Source organism: Chaetodon trifascialis, chromosome 23 (assembly GCF_039877785.1).
Source record: "Chaetodon trifascialis isolate fChaTrf1 chromosome 23, fChaTrf1.hap1, whole genome shotgun sequence".
NCBI lineage: Eukaryota > Metazoa > Chordata > Actinopteri > Chaetodontiformes > Chaetodontidae > Chaetodon > Chaetodon trifascialis.
In genome coordinates, this window is record NC_092078.1 from 6,455,984 (window position 1) to 6,473,722 (window position 17,739).

Consider the following 17,739-nt stretch of genomic DNA (forward strand, 5'->3'; position numbering starts at 1 on the left):
TGACCTGCGATTAAAGGGTTAAAATGGAAACAAACCCAATGCCAAACGCTCATACCACTTTATCTACTGCCAGGTGCAATAAACAGCGATGGGACGGCAGCAGCATTGAAATATAAGAAAGATAGATGCGTTTGCGAGGTCTCTTGCAAGCAGGAAAGGTCTGGCTGCAGAAAAGAGAATATCAAATGTTCTCACTTTCATCATTCATTATAATCGATTCGCCGCTGTGCAGATGTACAGCACCCCTCGCCTCAGATGATGGGTAGCCCTCTACATATGAAGAATTAATGTCTGCCTACTTGGCTCATGGCAACTCAACAGCCACCATGACCCTTGGATGAAATAGCTTCTTCCATTTTCTCATTCTCCATGCAGCATGTCATAATAATGTGAAGCCAGCACACTTCAGTTCAACTCGGCTCGAGCCGGCAGTAAACGAGTAAAGCCTCCAAGAGCTGAATCTCCCATCGATCGGCAGCGGTCATGCCTGTTGCGTTGTGTAAGAGAGTTGTTCCCATCTGGACCTGATGACCCATCCACTTAGGCATCCGTCTCTGCTAAACACTAACACACTCAGCTCCGATCGGCTCCATTCATCTTCATAACAAGGGAGGAATATTTCACGTTGGGTGTCATCAACAAGGAGTGAGAGGCGAAACAAGCCAGAAGCTTACAAAGAGCACTTTCAACTCTGCAGTTGCTTTGCATTTCTTGATCTCCTCATAATGTGCCGCCCATACTGCAGCACTCCGTCTTTCTACCTCATCTACCTTTCAATATCTCTTTTTACCTCCTTCCCTCAACCCATTTGTGCCTGAGGGGATCAGAAAAACCCATCTTCTCTCTGCCACCTCTTTTTAACACACCTACGGATGACTCATCCTCCCCTCTCACCTCCCTGTCGGCCCTACCTCTCCGCTCGTTCTCATCTTTATGGCGCCTTAACGACAGCAGTCCCTTCATTAGCAAACTTTCACCGTGAGGAAATGAGGAGGTTGAGGACATTTGAGGGGAAGCAGGCCGAGCCGCTCTGCACCACCTGTTTCACCTGCGAGGCATCTGGAGCGCTGCAGTCTCTTATAATGATCTCCAGCCCAGTCTGAGCGGAGGGGGGAGACACGAGAGCTCGGACATGGTATGGTTTGAGTTAGCGACCCGAGGCCTGCTTCGACACAGTTAGCGCCATTCTCACCATTCACAAAGCGGAGAAAATGCAGAGCGGGGGAATACAGAATGGAAAAAATTCTCCCTCCAAGTTTCCTGCTGTTTTCCTTTTATATCTTTCTCCACGTATTCAGTATCTTTCTCTTTTTTTTTGGCTCTTTTTACAATCCCTCTCTTTCTGCTTTGCACATACACCTACATGTTACAAGCGTCATTCATTCTAAGCATGTACATTTAACTGCAGTACGAGTTAGCGCCATACCGTCATACTGAAGCTAAGATGGGAAAGTACAGGCAGGTACAGCCAAATAAGACAAAGTCCAAGATTTTCTAATGCAGCTATCTTTTAGTATTTTTTAGCAGGAGTCTGCAGAGGGTGCAGACGACATATTTGAAGTTACAGCATATAACTCTCCATGTTTCCCCCTGATTCCAGTCTTTCTGCTAAGCTAATCGCCTCTCAGCTCCAGCTCCAGATACAAGAGTTTTATAAATCTTGTCATCTAACTTCTGTCAAGAAAGCTCCTTTTTTTTTTTTTACAGCTGGGCATGACCTCTGACCTCAGGGCTGCAGAGGCGAAAGGGTGAATCTCCCCTTTAGGAAACACACATACTTACCTGTACAGACGGCTTTATGGACATTAGCTGTCCAGTTCCCAGAGCCCAGACACACCGCCTTCCTGTTTCCCTGGAGAGTGTAACCTTGACGGCAGGTGAGCAGGCAAGCGGAGCCCGGCGATGCTGCCCTCTTCCCGCAGGCAGGGGGCGCCAGCAAGATGTTCTTCAGGGTCACGATGGGAGGGCAACGCACCTCTGGGGACAGAGTGGGAGAAACCAAGAGATGAATCTGATATAGTTTACAGTGACAGTCCAAACTGAGCCGGATTCCACATCCCATGACTCCTTTTCTTCCTTTTCTTTTCTATTTTTCACCATCAAAAGCAGTTGAAGAGGCTTTCAGAGCTGCATGGAGATGAATTAGCGTTTATTGTGCTCTAATGAAATCAGGCCTGCTGCTGAGTATTGGAAGACGGTCTGAGCAGAAAAAACAGAGCAGAACAAGCAAATAAACCTCGTCCAGGATTGTGAGTGTGTTTCCTGTGTTTTTACCCGAACACGATGTGATCTTACTTTCAGCTGGCTCCACAATAAATGCCAACAATAAAGCTATTTTCAGGGTCTGCGTTTCAAAAACTGGCACACAAACAACACACAGTTGGTCGGATATGAACCTAAGAGAGCACTGACCACAGGACGCACACACTGGAGGATTTTTATGCATTGTTGGGATGCAGGCCAGCGCGGCTTTCGCTTAATAGATAGATCATTCTCATTCTCTCCTTCTCTGACTCCTTCTTCACTGGCTTCAGCTGTGGGAGCTGTACAGGGAGAAATCACTGAGAGGGATTTCATTCAGATGATAAATATCTCTGCATCCTCTCGGGGCAGTCGAGGTCCGATCCCGTTTCACCACAGTGCAAACAAACACGAAGGCAAAGCGCTCAGCTGCGACGGCAGTCCACGGGGGCCTCGTGGCTGTGTTAAAGATGCAACGGGAAAACGCTGAGCTGGACAAACAAACAAGCTGTAACTCAGTCCGAGCACGCAGGGAAAGAGATGGTAGTTATCGATAAACAGAGTTTTCCGGAAGTGGACGGTCGGGTTTTTTTAAATAGAGCAGCGAGCTGGTTGGCTGGAAGTGAGTCAGCGCAGGCCGGAGGTTTGTGGCTCTCACACTGCCCCTTTTTTGTGTGCTTCTGTGCCTGACCTGGGTGCTCTCTGTGGCGGGCATGAGTGTGCGCAACTATTTTAACTTAACTATCAGTTGCGAAGTGTGTGGGTAATTTTGTGTGCATGTGTCTATGTGGTGGTTGCAGTTTGCTATGAGAAAGCAGATGAGTCTCTCTCTGGATGATGTAGTGTGGCCCTGTGCAAATACACACCATATGTTCAACCGCTGTGCATGTGTGAGTGCGTGTTCTCATGTGTTTACATGTGTGTGTAAAACCACATGTTTTTACACAGAAATACCAATATCGTGTGTTATTTTAGAGTCATTCATTTGATAAATTATCTGTTTTTTAAGCCAGGCAGGAATCACTGAGCAAGACCAAACAGCCAATATGAGCTTATAGTTAAACACAGTCAGGCTATAAGAAAGATGTACTGTGAGAGAAACCTATTGTGTGTGTGTGTGACTGAACGCAGGGCTGTGCCATTTATCATGGAAAATAATGCAAATTGAATAACCAAATAAAGAAATCTAATTTAACTCCATAGATGAGGGAACCACAAGACTTTGGATGAAGGCATGACCAATGAAAACAAAAACCTGGTGGCTGAGACGGATGAATTCCCTCAGAGAGGACGGACGTTAAGTGAATTAGACTGAGACGGAGCTGTGACCCAGTGTCTCCTCGCAGATTTCTATCAGGATGTTTGCCCAAAGGGCCACATTCACAGCGCATGTACGCCTGCCGCAACAACTTGATTTGGGAAAGTCAGATGGCTGAGAGGATTACTGTGCTTTTGAAAAGTCTTTAATGCCTTTAGCTTGTAGAAAGTCCTCTTTACAAATAGAAACATGCAGAAAGACAAAGTCACCTCTGAGAAACAGAAATAAGAAGCATGAGGAAAAGCACCTCACGACAACAGGAACCAGAGCTACTCCGTCTTTTTCTGATGTAACGCACAGGACAGCGGTTTGGAGGGGATGAAGGCTTACCCACACACCGAGGTTGCGGTCCACTCCACTGCGAGTTGGCCTGGCAGGTGAGCCTGGAGTCTCCCTCCAGCCTGTAGCCTCGCTCACAGCCCACCTGACACTCCGTCCTGAAGGAGGCGCCGCCGTCGCTGCACCTCAGGAAGCCGTGCTGGGGCCGAGAGATGGGCGGGCAGGAGCGGACTGCGGGTTGAACAAAATGACAGATTATTGAAAAAGGTGTGGTGTTGGTGTTTTTAATTTTTAAATGCTTTGTTTATCAGTTTGTTATCAATTGCGTATGCGACTTGGCTTTTCCTGCTACATCACAGTTGTAACATAGAAAAACAGACATTGTATATGACTCACAAGAGGAAGAAAAAGCAGTAAATCAAGCGCAGGAGCGTAAAGCACGATTATCATCTTTAGCTATAACTTGGGGCCTATCATTTACCCCAAAGCCTGAAAGTCCCTATGAAATAAAAGAAAAATGTGTGCCTGTTCTGAGTTACGCTGAGGTCTAGAAAAGGGTGTGTAATGTGTTATTTCTCATCGCCACCCCTAGACAGACAGGCGGTTCAGAGGAGACCCCCTCCCTCAGGGCTTAACTAGCTGGGAGGTCCTACAGTATGTGGCGAAGACGAGACTTAGTGTAACACATACAAGCAGACATATGTACACACTGTCAGAAAATATATACTCTAAACCACTAATATAAATCTTCAACACACACCCTTGAATATTCAGTGTCTTGGTATTTCTCTGAGTCACGCTGTTGCCGTCTTTCTGTTAAAACTGGCAGTTTCCTCGTTAATCTCCTGGCCTCTCCAACTCCCTCTTCTCGCCTTCCTTTCTTCATATCCTTTCCTCCTTCCAGTCCCGACTCACTCCCTCACTTCTCAATACCCTCTCTTCCTCTCCACATCTGGCCTGGCAGAAAGCAGTAGTCTCCCGGTAAATGCTGATTCCTCGCTCAGTCTAAACACATGCGGCCTCCATCCGCTCTGACTCGCGGCGAATCAGTGCAACACATCAGCTGGCTCTCGATCGATTTAGGGCTACATAAATGTTTATGAAGGCTCGCAGACATCAGAAGTGAGGCGGCGGGCTTTGGGGGCTTTGAGGAACGTCCCGTAGCTTAATGGGGAATTATATAAGACATGTGGTGTGGAGGAACCTGCTGGGATCAATCAGACAAGCTTGTATGTTTGTACGTAATCACTGCATAGCCAGAAGCATTATATAGCAAAACACTATCTGCATACTGTATCATGAAATTTAGATATAAGAGGCAAAAAGTGACTTGCGTAACATGTTTTGGAGACTTTTAGCTTTAATTGGAGCTGGAAGGAATTCCTCCGAAAATTACCCTGCAAGTAATATGATTAGCAAGACTTCCCTCAGGAGCTGAGTAATGGAGAGGCTTGACTGATACTGAGACGATCAACAGGCCAGAGAAGAAAAAGTCTTTGTAAGAACAAAACAGATATAAAGGTGATGGCGGGCGCTCAAGGCCTCCCACTCCTCTGTAAGCTTTATTTGAAAGACTGGAAGAAAAATATAAATCAAACACCGCACGGGGAGAGCGCACTCAGGGGAGTTCAGATCTCCGCCAGGCGCGTCCGGGGGCATGTGGGCGGGGAGCAGTCGGCGTAAAACAGAGCAGTCGATAAAACGGGTTTTTCAAAAATTGTGAATCGCTTCAACTGTGGGAGGTGCTTTGAGCGCGCAGTCATGAACATGCATGAAAAAATACTCCGCAGATGGGTCCAGTAGTATGAGAGATCATCTGCAGACAGATGGACAAATGCACACACATGTACGAACACATGCTAACATAACTTATCATCGCTGACGTAAACTTATAAAGTAAACATCCATTAACTGAAAAATAACTGCCAGCTCTACTCTTACTATAGCGACCCATTAGCAACAAATTCGATGCAGAATGCATGATTCTGGCAATGTTGAATTGGTAAACTCCCAGTTTTCAGTGGCAGTTAAATATGACATGAAAAGACGTTTCATAACAGGAGTAGATCTCAACCATACTTCATACAGGTGTACTTCCTCCTCACCTGTGCAGCTGGCAGGCGTCCCTGACCAGGTGCCGTCAGCTTGGCACAGTCTGATGCTGGTGCCCTGGAGGTCAAAATCTGGCTGGCATCGCACGCCGCAGGCCGCATCGAAGTGGTTGTTGCACACGTTTTGGACGAAAAAGCCATTTTCTGGCGGAGACAAAGCTGAACAGTACACCACTGGGAAAAGAGGGAAAAAAGAGAGGAGAAAAAAATGCAGTCAAATCCTGACTTTTGTATTGTAGCTCAGACAAAAAGACAAAAACAGACAAAGAAAGCCTGCTGGAAAACACTGACTCTGGGACCAAGAGGAAGTTGATGTCTCTGATGAAAAAGACAAGAAAGTGTGAAAGCAGAAAATTACAGGTTGTCAAACATTGTCTCGCCAATCTACACAGAGGGAGGAAGAGAAAGCACAACGCAGTCCATGAAACTGAAGATTAATGAACATGATTGTGTTCACATGAACTGCGGTGTGGAAATCACTGGCTCCTTCTTCAAGGAATGGGAGGGCCACTGAAATTACTGGAAGCAGCAAATTCATAAGACGAGGCGCTCTGATACGAACATCACACGTCTGGTCTGTGGAATACTGCGTTTCTGTTCCAGCTGATTCATCTTCATCTGTCACTTTTTTTTTTTGCAGTTTTCTACATCATACAGCTTGAAAATCACACTGCTTCCAGGGTTTACTGCACAGCCGCCTGCTTGCCTTCACTGCACTGAGCACTGAGGCTGCAGACTGCAATCACCTGTCCTCGCCTCACCCCTTCCTAAAAATTCAAATGCGTGACTTTTACTTGTAACAGAGTATTTGTAGAAGAAGAAGAAGAAGCCTTTATTGTCACACCACATAGTACATGCACACACACACGCCATGCTTGGTGAAATTTCCTCTCCATCCTGGTCGTTCTTCCTCCGCGGCAGACCAGGAGCGGTGGGCTGCCATCCGACCGGCGCCCGAGGACCCAGTTTCTTTTTCGTCACCATTGGTCAGGTGGTGATCTTCATGCATGTTTTTTAGAGGGGGGTTTCATTTTATGGAGGACAAACGGAGAACATGCAAACTCCACACAGAAAGGCCCCTTTCCTCTCGAGGAGAGCAGGCACCGAAGGCATGGCGGAGGACACGCCCTCAGCACCCACAGCATGGGAATAAAACCCAGTGGCAACACTGTCACCTCACAGCTAGAAGGTCCCGGGTTTGATTCCCACACTGTGGGCGCTGAGGGCGTGTCTTCCACCATGCCTTCGGTGTCTGCTGCACGAGGAAAAGGGCCTTTCTGTGTGGAGTCAGCATGTTCTCCCCGTGTTCACCGGGGGTATCCTCCATAAAAAAACCCACTAAAAACATGCAATAAGGTCACCACCTGACCAATGGTGACAAAAGGAACTGGGTCCCCGGGTGCCGCTGTCGGCTGGCAGCCCACCGCTCCTGGTCTGCTGCGGAGGAAGGACTGATCAGGATGGGTTAAATGAAGAGAAAGAATTCAAGATCAATAAAGGATTCTTCTTCTCTCTTCTTCTCCCACCTCTGGCCATCTAGCCAAAGCATCGGTTTCAGTACATTTCTTCTTCTTGCTCATGGAGGATGCGTCCAGGCTGCATTAAGGGTCCTGACAAGGCGTCATTAAAGGGTCGTGAAACAGTCTTAAAATCTGCTCCATCTCCACAGGACGTGGTAACATGTATAATAATGGAAATCAGCAGTATTGAAGTTATGCAATGCCTTTTTCCGTGGCTTTTCTCTCGATGCGCTGTATTTTTAGTTAGTGCACATGGCAGCTTTTTCCTTGGCATTCAGCTATTGGGGATCATTATTGCTCATACTAACTGGCCAGCTCTTCAGTTAGCTCAAGTGCTAACTGCTCAGCTAGAAAACACTCCTAATGCTGCAGCCATTTCTTAAAGAGCAGGAACTGAATCTAAAGCCTTACACGACACTGAACGTTTGAAATTGGGATTTTCTGCGTCCATTATACATTAACTTTAGCTGATGGTGCAGTTAACAGATCTCTTACCCTGGCAGGTCATGCCTATTGGCTGATAGCCCGACTTGCAGACGCAGTCACTGAGGGCGGTGCTGCCGGGCTGGGAGGTGTGCTGGGGGTCAGGGCATGACAGGCAGGTGCTCAGGCCTCCTGGCGTTCCCTCTGGTTTGTAGGTGCCGGATGGACATGCTGGGAGGAGAAACACTGCAGTCAGAAGCAAATTCCAACACTGCTCACTTATATGTGATGTCACACACAGACACAAAAAGACAGCTGGACGGAAATCTTGGACGATGGACATGAATAAAAGAAAATTAAAATGAAGTGAAAAACTGCTTCACTGTTACAGCTAAAAAAAAAAAAAAAAAAAAAAGGTTCGTGACTGAAACTGAAAAACAGCTTTACAGATTTATGAGAAGACTGATCATATTCATGTCTGGACATGCAGTGGCGGAAAATGTGGCAAAAATGACAAAATGATCTCACTGGCTAGGTGAAAAAGACGAGCTCAGTTCAGCATCTTAATTATTCCAAGCAGGGGAAACTAGTTTTGTGGCACGGAACACGATAGAACATTTTCATTACAAAGAAATGAAACAATCAAAGACGGGTTTATGATCATCTAACAGCAGTTACGGTTCGCATTTAAACGCACATGGGCAATGTTAGGAAAACCTTTTTGATCACCTGCACACACACACAGGCAGCCATAACGTAGAATATGCTTCGTATTAGCATCACCTGAGTCCGATCAGAGGACATGCTGCAGAGATGAAGAACTGGGGGTCATATGAAGGTCCTCCAACATTATTTCACTGCATCACTCAGTGCATCACTGGTGCTGCAGAGGAGTGAAAATGAATGACTGAATCCATCACATGGTCTTATCGGGGTTTAAAGGTTACTTTCACATGGGACTGTTCATGATCAGTGATTCCCTGCGATACATTCAGTGACGTAACGAGCGTCCGACTCGCTCACGTCGTCCACTGATCGCACAAGTCTCTGATGTTTTCAGATTAACCTTCAATTAACTCCAAAGTTCTGATTATTTGAATTATGTTATTACCAGGGACAACAGGCCTTATCAGCCATTATAGGGGTAGTTTCACACAAGCAATTTGCTGTGCTGGTAATTCCCATCATTCACAGCGGCTGCTGGCGCACTTCGCAGGGGAAAACCTTTATCAGTTGCTCCCCGAAGTCAAAGCCATTTTCCTCTGCGTTGTTTATGTTCCTGAGTATCCAAACCACTTTAAAGGGAGCTCTCCAAACAGCCCGAACACATTACAGACATTCTATCTTTGACGACTGATGATTCACACCAACTGTTTTACCATCACGTCCACAGTTAGGGTTCAGTCAGGAATGCTTACAAAACGCTGCGGTCCGCTAACGTTTGCATGATCGATTAATCCTGTCGTCTGGATGTCAGAGGATAATTGGAAATGTCTGTTGTGGCTGAAAATGAAAAATGCGAAATTTATGGGTTTGGAGCAAATTGATGCAAGTACCTGTGCTGCTGCGCGTGGTTTTTCACGGGAGTTGTGGTCTTCACAGATAATTCATTTTCATAGCAAGTGCTGGAGTGGATGTGATTTGTCTGACAACACGTAGAGTATACTCCAGGACAAACTGCATTCAGGTATGCAAGTAAGAGGAACATGACGCCATGACTGCTGTTCTCTATTTAATGTATAATTTGAGCAGCTTTCTGATCCACCCTTCATATAGACGGGTTTGCTGAACCTGCACATATGAGCCAATCATATGAGACTGCTGTCACGGGGAAGTAGTCCAATCTATGACTCCAGTCTGCAACCACAGCTTCAGACGCATTACCGCTAAACCATTCAATTAGCCGTAATTATATTACATGAGAATCAAATCAAGTTAAGTCGTTAACAGATTACAGTTGTCATCTCTTTCTTTCGCAACGGTCTGCTCGACAAAGCCAAAATGCTGTTTGCATTAATTGGAAAAACAAACTCAGAGTATTGACTACGGCGGTTTGAGGACACAGAGGAAAAAGGGGACTTTCAGACAGCTTCTTAGACAGTTTCATTTGGTGTTGTGTACTTTAAATGAGAAAATCATAAACTTTCACAGCCCACACCCACACACATCATTTAGACACGTTTAATAAATAAAGAATAAGCAGGAAAACTTGTATCCACAGGGGACGCCGTCTGAGGGGATTCATACCGCTTTGGTGCGAGCAGACTTGTTATGAGCCTCACAGCTACTGCAGGTCCAAAAAATTATAATATCACTTTGTATCACTGTCTTTGTTGGCACCAGTTCAGAGGGCTCCAGTTTATGACGTTGAGCTTAAGCAAACTGTGTCGAAAAACATTCACCAAGCAGGCTCAATTACAAGCTGTTCTGTACAGTAGGCAACAGAGAATCCACAGTACTAATATTCTTCACAACTCATTTACTCGCCGCTACGCCAGAGGCCAGGTGTGAATTTCCACTGCTGAGCCAGTGCCAGCCTGGCCCCCCCCCTCAACTGAAACCAAGCAGCAGGTCAGCCAGGAGATGTTAACCGACTGTAAAGCTCAGCTCGATGGCTGCTGGCACTAACATGCACCAAGTAAGCCACATCAAACACACACAGAAGAACCATGTGGCATACCTGCTCCGGAGCAGACAGTGTGTGTGACAGTCTGAAGCTTTCGTTTGATAACAAAAGCAGCCGATGCAGCGTCTCCATCCCGCGGCCTTTAAACTCAGAGGAGGCTTCTTACATAAGTCGGAACGACAGCTAAAAGTGTCCCCACTGTTCAAGTCCTCAGGAATCTGTTTTACAGCTTCATTTAAGGTTTACAGGAAGCCTCGTCACTTTTAATGCGAATAATAATTCACCCGGAGCGCGACAGTGGAAATACTGTATCGAAAAAATATAAAATTTCAATTCTTGGCAGCTTGCGCGCGCTGGCAGGTAGAAGTGTACACAGACAGATGCACGGTCGCACACACACACACACCCACACACAGAGTTTAGAAAGAGCAGACCCGGCGTCTGGCTATGGGAATCGGGACGAATGAGGGAGGGAGGGACGGATGGACGGACAGGAAGGGATGAATGATGAAAGAACGAGCAGCCATGAATCTAAAATAAAAAGGGAAAGCTGGAAGGCAAACACAGAGAAAACTGTGTGAATTTCCTTTAAAATGTATCACTGTTCCTTGACTTGAGCCAAACATCAGACCCCAAACTAATTGTATTTGGACCCTGCGCTGCTCTGAATTAAGCAGCAGTCCTTAGTCTCATTTTGGGTCCATCTACTTAGCGCCGATGGCTGCGGAGGTAACTCTGCTGCACTGTACCCTTCATTTAAAGAGGAAGTGGACCGTCAGCGGGCCAGATGACCATAAAACAGAAAGCCCGCTGTGTCTGGACTGGCTATAGCCATATGGAGGGACAGCAGCTGGTCAAAGAGAACTACTGTACGCAGTAATGATCTTAGGAAAGCAAAGAGCGAGCCTCTGTGATCAGAAGCTATTTATTTTAAGTTACAGCAACATTTGAGCAGTCCTAATAACTAATAGTGCAGCTAAATGATGTCGCTTAACATCGCCAGCTCTCATACTTTCCAACTCTTATAAAGTTCTTCTGAAAATGAAGTTTTTTTCTTCCAAAATCTACTGCTTCAGAGAGAAATATTACTTTAATAAAGGAAGTTGTGAGTGCGCCAAGCAATCATTTTCGAGAGGAGACGGGAGATAAGATAAACAGGGTTATCAAAACGGATGTGTGATTTTCCAACGAGACATGTCTCCTTCATCATTCCTGCACACTGGTGACCAACTGTGACCCCCTCAATCGCTGACCTGAAATCTGCTCTTCCTCCCTTTAATGGATATGTCTGCTGATATTCCTCATTTTGTCAACAGTGGAAACACCAACGAATGGACTGATCCTTTTGACCATTACTGCCTGTGTACAGTAGCCTGTTTGAGTAATGCTATCTATGAACTACAGTGTGCAGCTGTTGTAGACTCTCTAGAAATAAAATTGTGTATTTGTAACCCGTTTTTTAAAGATTTACAACTGCAGAAGGCTCACGTGGACCCTGAGTGCCGTGAACAGGGTAGGAAGTCAAGGTACACTCTAATGTGTTGCTGCTTTTGGTGTTTTCTTAGACCAATAATATAGAATAGCGCCATCTTTGTCCTTTAAGAGTGCTCCACCAACTTTACATTGCACTCCTATAACACTGGTGGATGCACAATCAAAACCGATGCAGCAGAACCAGAGATGCTCATTTTGATTAAATGTATTCTTCTTCCTTCTCAAAACTTGGCAGCTACATTACCCACAATGCAACTTCACCACTTACAGCTCAGTCAGAGATTCAGGTGCGCTATGCTAGTTGCAGCTAACGAAGCCTCGAGGTGCTTTTTCATGCAGGAGCACTCCTCAGGACAGACTTTGATGTGTAATATCTGTGGAGTTCCCCTTTAAGAGTCTCACTCAGGCAGCATTAAGTCCAAACTTCACCTCTGAATACAGAAGGAAAAAATAAGAATACATTCTCTTAGGATTTAAAAGAATAGGGAGTCAAAAAAAAAAGACGAGCACAGGCCAGTTCATCTGCTAAAGTCCTCTCTCCTAATGTGAAGTAAGTCATTTAAACTGGCGGACACGTCTGGCCCGGGAGCCAAAGTTACTATCACACGAGAATCTCTCCTGTCTCTGGGGGGGGGAGGCTGTGTTCGATTAGCAAGGCCTAAAAACAGACTGGGACGGAAACGATGAAAGGGGATCCAGAACATCTGCCTCTTCAGCCACAACGGCAAACAGAGAGGGAGCGAGGGCGGTTTTCATCTGTGAGGGACATACAGTATTCTGCTTAGTCCGACAAAATCCACAAACACATGCTTGCAAACACACATGCATGTCCATACAGTGCTCACACACACACTGCTGCTCACATGCCATCTTGACCCTGAACCAGTTTTAGATAAGCAAACTTTGCACGTCGGTGTGATTCACAAGTCGGTCTGGGCATCAAATGTCTGGTTTATTTACTCTTTGATCAGATAGTTCTTGATCTAGGTTATAATTTTGCTCATTTTAGACAATTTCACGTAAGCAAAGGCCCTTGTGTGTCTTGTATTTCAACAGAATTAAAAATATTCTGTTTAAAACTCTCATTTGTGTTGTTAAATGACTGTTTAAAAGGCACAGAAGGTATTATTTTGGAATTATTAGTACAGAAACGCTGTATTGTATCAACACTGCTGCTGAAAACCTTTCAAATCAACAGAAAAAATGTGCTTTTCTTTGTCTTTGCTCTTATCACCTCCATTTTATTTTGACACCTGTCAAAAAACATTTTTTTTGATCACTTATTTGAACAAAATCTAGATTTAGGGAACATAAACTGACACAATGAGAAGCTAACATTATCCGACAATAAAGGTAGCAAATATCTCTGTGCTCCTCTAATATTTGTGCGACTCCGTCTCGTCCTCAAAGCCAAACAACAGAGTCCGAGGAAGTCCAGCAATATTGCAAATGGGCTGCTAAATCTGGACAGAGGTCTGGCCGCTTGTGGTCGAAGGCCCTCTCACACAAGAAAGGTTGTTAAGTCGGGCCTTAAATTCCAGGGTATTTCACTGAGAAAACAATGTTCACATGCGAGGAAACTTTCCACTCTTAACTGGGGCTTCCCGTGCACACTCACGGTGCATAAATAGACAATGGAAATGGACAATTAAAATGTATAGTCTAGCCCACAAAAACAGACTTGCGTTCATGCAGAGGCCTGACGGAGACGTGAAGAAACCGGCGCTCAGTTTAAATGCTTCGTTTCAGGTAAACACAGTCTGTATATACATTTATCCTGAGCCAGCAGACTACATGACATCGAGTCAGAATTCATCTGGACCACCAAGCGAGCTTCAAACGGTGGGATTTAGGGGATGTGAGGAATGCAAAGGATACATACAGTACGTGCAACTAAGATGGACACATTAATCCTAAAAGTGTCAAGTCAGACTGATGGAGACCACACCTCCAAACTGAACTACAGATCCTGCTATCATTACACTTCAGCAACAAGCCATCATAACAGAAGAGCAGTAGCATCTGTCCAACATTCACTATTTCATTCATGACCATGAGCATCACCAAGATTCCTTGTTCGTAAAGTGACAGCATGAAAGGGGGAAGATGAGTGACAAACATAATGTACTGTCAGCAGGAACAATCCTCCCCTGCTGAAGCGTCCCTGAGCATGACCCCAGCAACCCATCCAGCTCTAATAAAACGACTATTTCAGCTATTTATTATGACCCGGGAAGCTTTCAGCAGCAGGTTTCAGACTTGACATCCACTGAGAAAAATCAGCCTACAGGCAGCTGTCACCTGGCCTGGTTTCTGATCTGCTTGGAGATACATTTTGGCCTCTGAGTAGAGGCTAAACCCAAGGTGTGCGTTCACAGGGTCACGAGAATTACCTCAATACATGGATCACCTGAAGCAAAACAAAAATTTGGGAATCCCATCCCAGAGGAATGTGAGGAGGATCTAAATCACATCACCAGGGTCTTACTGAGATATGGTCGGCTCTCCAGCTGGATTGCGGAGTGAAAAAGGGGGGGATGATGGGTGAGATGTGACTGCTGCACAGCTGTCCACCTACACGGCCTCCATCTGGAGGGGGGGGGGGGGGGGGGGTGGACCTACACGGAGCCCCTGATACCAAGAATGAGAAACTTCTGCAAAGTGATGCAAGGCAGTCTTTGGAGAGGAAACTGAGGAAGTTCAGTGGCTGTCCCATCGCTGTTTGCCTGCTTATTATTCAATCCTGTCCCCGAAGGAGAATGACTTCACCGCAATTGCTAGATACGTCTTATGGATTCCCAAGGACAGCGAGACCGTCCCGCTCGCTTATTACAGACTCCAGGAACACTGGGATTCAACGGGAGAGCGAGGCGAACCGCTACACAACTGTACAAACACAGGTTGGTCCCCAGTCTGGTGCGCCTGATTACAGATGTCAGCGTGCTGAGAAACGTTGTGTTAAAAGGCCGCAATGAGCTCAGCACACTCGGGACCACGTAGCACAACGCTAACAACGCTAACGCCGACACGTTTTCATTACGTCGCCAAATTCCTCAACGTTTCCACGCTCGCTGATGTGATGTGAAGGATTGTCAAATGGACAGAAACAGCACACGCATGTGCAAAGAAAACACACCACCGTGCACACACATGCTCATAATCCACCACACACACACAAACGCACACTCTCCGCTCCCACAGTAGCCTCAGAGCTGGTGTTTCCTTGTGGGATGGCGAGCTCGGGGATTTGACAGGACACAGGCCCATCCAGCGTGGGTGTGCTTGTGTCTTTCTGTGTTTATTTCAGTAACAGTACATTTGTTTATGTGTTGTTATTATGTGTCGTCTGCACATAAAACAGACGCTAATCCAAATGAAAATCACAAACAAAACTGAAAACAACTGCGGTGTCTGCCCTGTCGTCCCGCCAGCTCTCCACACCCAAACATCTCACGCCGCCGCAGATGAAAACTCGCACGTAATTTTGTGTGTTCATGGACACGGAGAGACCATTTCGACTGAAACGCTTAGAAATTTCTAGAAATGAGGAAGCTGTTGACAGCGAACAGGAGCTGCCTGGTGGGCCACAGAGCCAGGGAAAAAGGAAGCGAGACAGATGCTTCTCTTCCACAAAGCTGGCAGCTGCCGACTTCCTCCATGCTTAGCCTGTGACCTTTGACGTTGCGTGTGTCCCTCTTCATCACCTCCCACCAACTGGAGGGATTTCAGTCAACGGCTCTCACACACCGACGCACACACAGAACGGGAGGATCAGAAAGTGAAGGGAGGCAGGGGGGAGCCCAAAGAGCGCCGACGAGGGTCGGCGAAAACATCCAGAGACGGATGGGGGTCACAGAAAGGGACAAACATGGTGGATCTGAAGGAGGGCAAAGGTCTCGAAAAAGACACCGGAGAAAAGCACTTAAGATGCTGAAGGAGAAATTCATTCCATCTTAAATTTCCATGGGCACATTTGTCACTTTAAATTATGTGAGAGAGAGAAATGGAAACGCGAAGAAGTTAAAATAGTCTAAGTGCAGAAAGTCAAGCAGCGCTGGGTGACGTGAGCGGCACAAAAGATCACCATTTGAAAGAGCTGAAGGAGGAAAGACATCACTCCTGGCTTCAGTGTCAGTTAACAGAGGATTCATTATTGATTATTGATTAAGGAATATTTGTCCTCCAGCTTCTACCAGTGCTGTTGTGTCTCATCATACAGTCCTGAGTTATGGTGTTGAACGATGGCCAGAAAGGTGTTTTTGCAGAACATTACCGTGTCACAGTGAAACTGACCTTTGACCTTTTGGATAGAAAATGTTGTGACTTCACAGTTTTATCCTGCGCCTGGCGCACCTGGTGACACGGTCCGGCAGTTGGAGAGAGGCTCGGAAAGACGGAGAGAAGGGGGCGACTCGGGGAGGAGGAAGGCAGGAGGATAATAAAAAAGAAACTGACGGAGCGGTGGAAAAAGGACGGAGGGAAAGGATGGACGGACGCAGGAGGAGTGTTAATGACACAGTGAGGTTCTGCTTCGCACCACTGGCTGTTTCACGGCTCCTTGTTTTTCATGCTCTCCTGCAGAGAGGAGGGTCCTTTTAGGCCCAGTTTACAGCCTCTCTGCCTCCTTCATCTCGGTCCCTTTTTTTAAACACACACGCACAGAGTGGCCTCAGTTTATAGCACGAGCCGTGTCTGCTTTACAGCATCCCTGACCTGCAAACACAGCAGCAGTAGTCATCAATTAAGGCTTTTTTACAGACCTATATGTGTCGTTTTAATGAGGGGAGGGAGCGTGGGACGGGGCGGAAACATGTGGTGTCGAGGGAGGGACTAATGTGGACTTTAACATGACTGCGCTTTAAGGCTGATGCACACAGTGTGCTCTGAAGCAAAAACTTCAAACGCCAAATGACATGAAAGACTGTCCGAAAACACCTGAGGGCAGCTCAGACACTGAGCGCTTTTAAAACCAGCAGAAAACTCCTTTTTGGTGAGCTGCCAACTCGTCTTTCAGCTGCAGCGACCTCCTGTTTTGCTTTATTTCTCCGGGATTTCATCTCGTATTTCACTTGTTAAAAGGATCGCTAGCGTCAGCAAGCTAGCACAATGACAATGTTAACATGCTGATGTGATACAGGTATAATAGCTACCATGTTCACCATTATTAATATTTGCGATTAAGCACAAATCTCAAAGTGCAGCTGAAACTGAGGGAATGTTGTTTTGCAGGTAAGGTAAGGGGGTAAGGTAAGGTAAGATTTCATGGCGATCCATCCAGCGGCTGTTGAGATATTTCAGTCTGGACCAAAACGATGGACAGACCAACAGACGGATCAACATTGCCAGAGCTCCAGAAATAAAATCCAAACTGCAAAAGAAAAAAAAGTGAATAATCCACTATTCTTCATAGCATTTATGGCTGTCATGAATGAGCCTGGGAGAAAGTTTGTTCCTTTGCACTGCAGCGCCACAAGACTGAGGAGCTGCAGCTGGCCGCCGCATGCTTTTTTTTAAAGATCACTCATAAACCTCCACAGGTAGGTTTATACAGGATACATGGTGCACTTTCTAAATAGTTTGAACCCAATTAATGTGCCTGTTTCATTCCTCTACAATCACATTTTGATGTTTTATTTGTCTGGCTTTGATTAACATAACATCATATCAGAAAATCACATAATATCTTACAGGTTGTAAATCACTGTGCAGTCATGTTCCATATAAATA

At 45.9% G+C, this 17,739-nt stretch overlaps 1 protein-coding gene across 1 annotated transcript in view; it reads right to left on the reverse strand.

The window, feature by feature from the left end:
• svep1 (sushi, von Willebrand factor type A, EGF and pentraxin domain containing 1) overlaps positions 1-17,739 on the reverse strand; it is a 78,575-nt gene that overhangs the window by 28,414 nt on the left and 32,422 nt on the right. Inside the window, exons 4-7 of the mRNA XM_070992735.1 lie at positions 7,965-8,123; positions 5,944-6,123; positions 3,890-4,069; positions 1,783-1,977 (exon numbers count right to left, since the gene is read on the reverse strand). Coding sequence (XP_070848836.1) covers positions 1,783-1,977; positions 3,890-4,069; positions 5,944-6,123; positions 7,965-8,123 — 714 coding nt within the window. The remainder of the gene's footprint in view (positions 1-1,782; positions 1,978-3,889; positions 4,070-5,943; positions 6,124-7,964; positions 8,124-17,739) is intronic.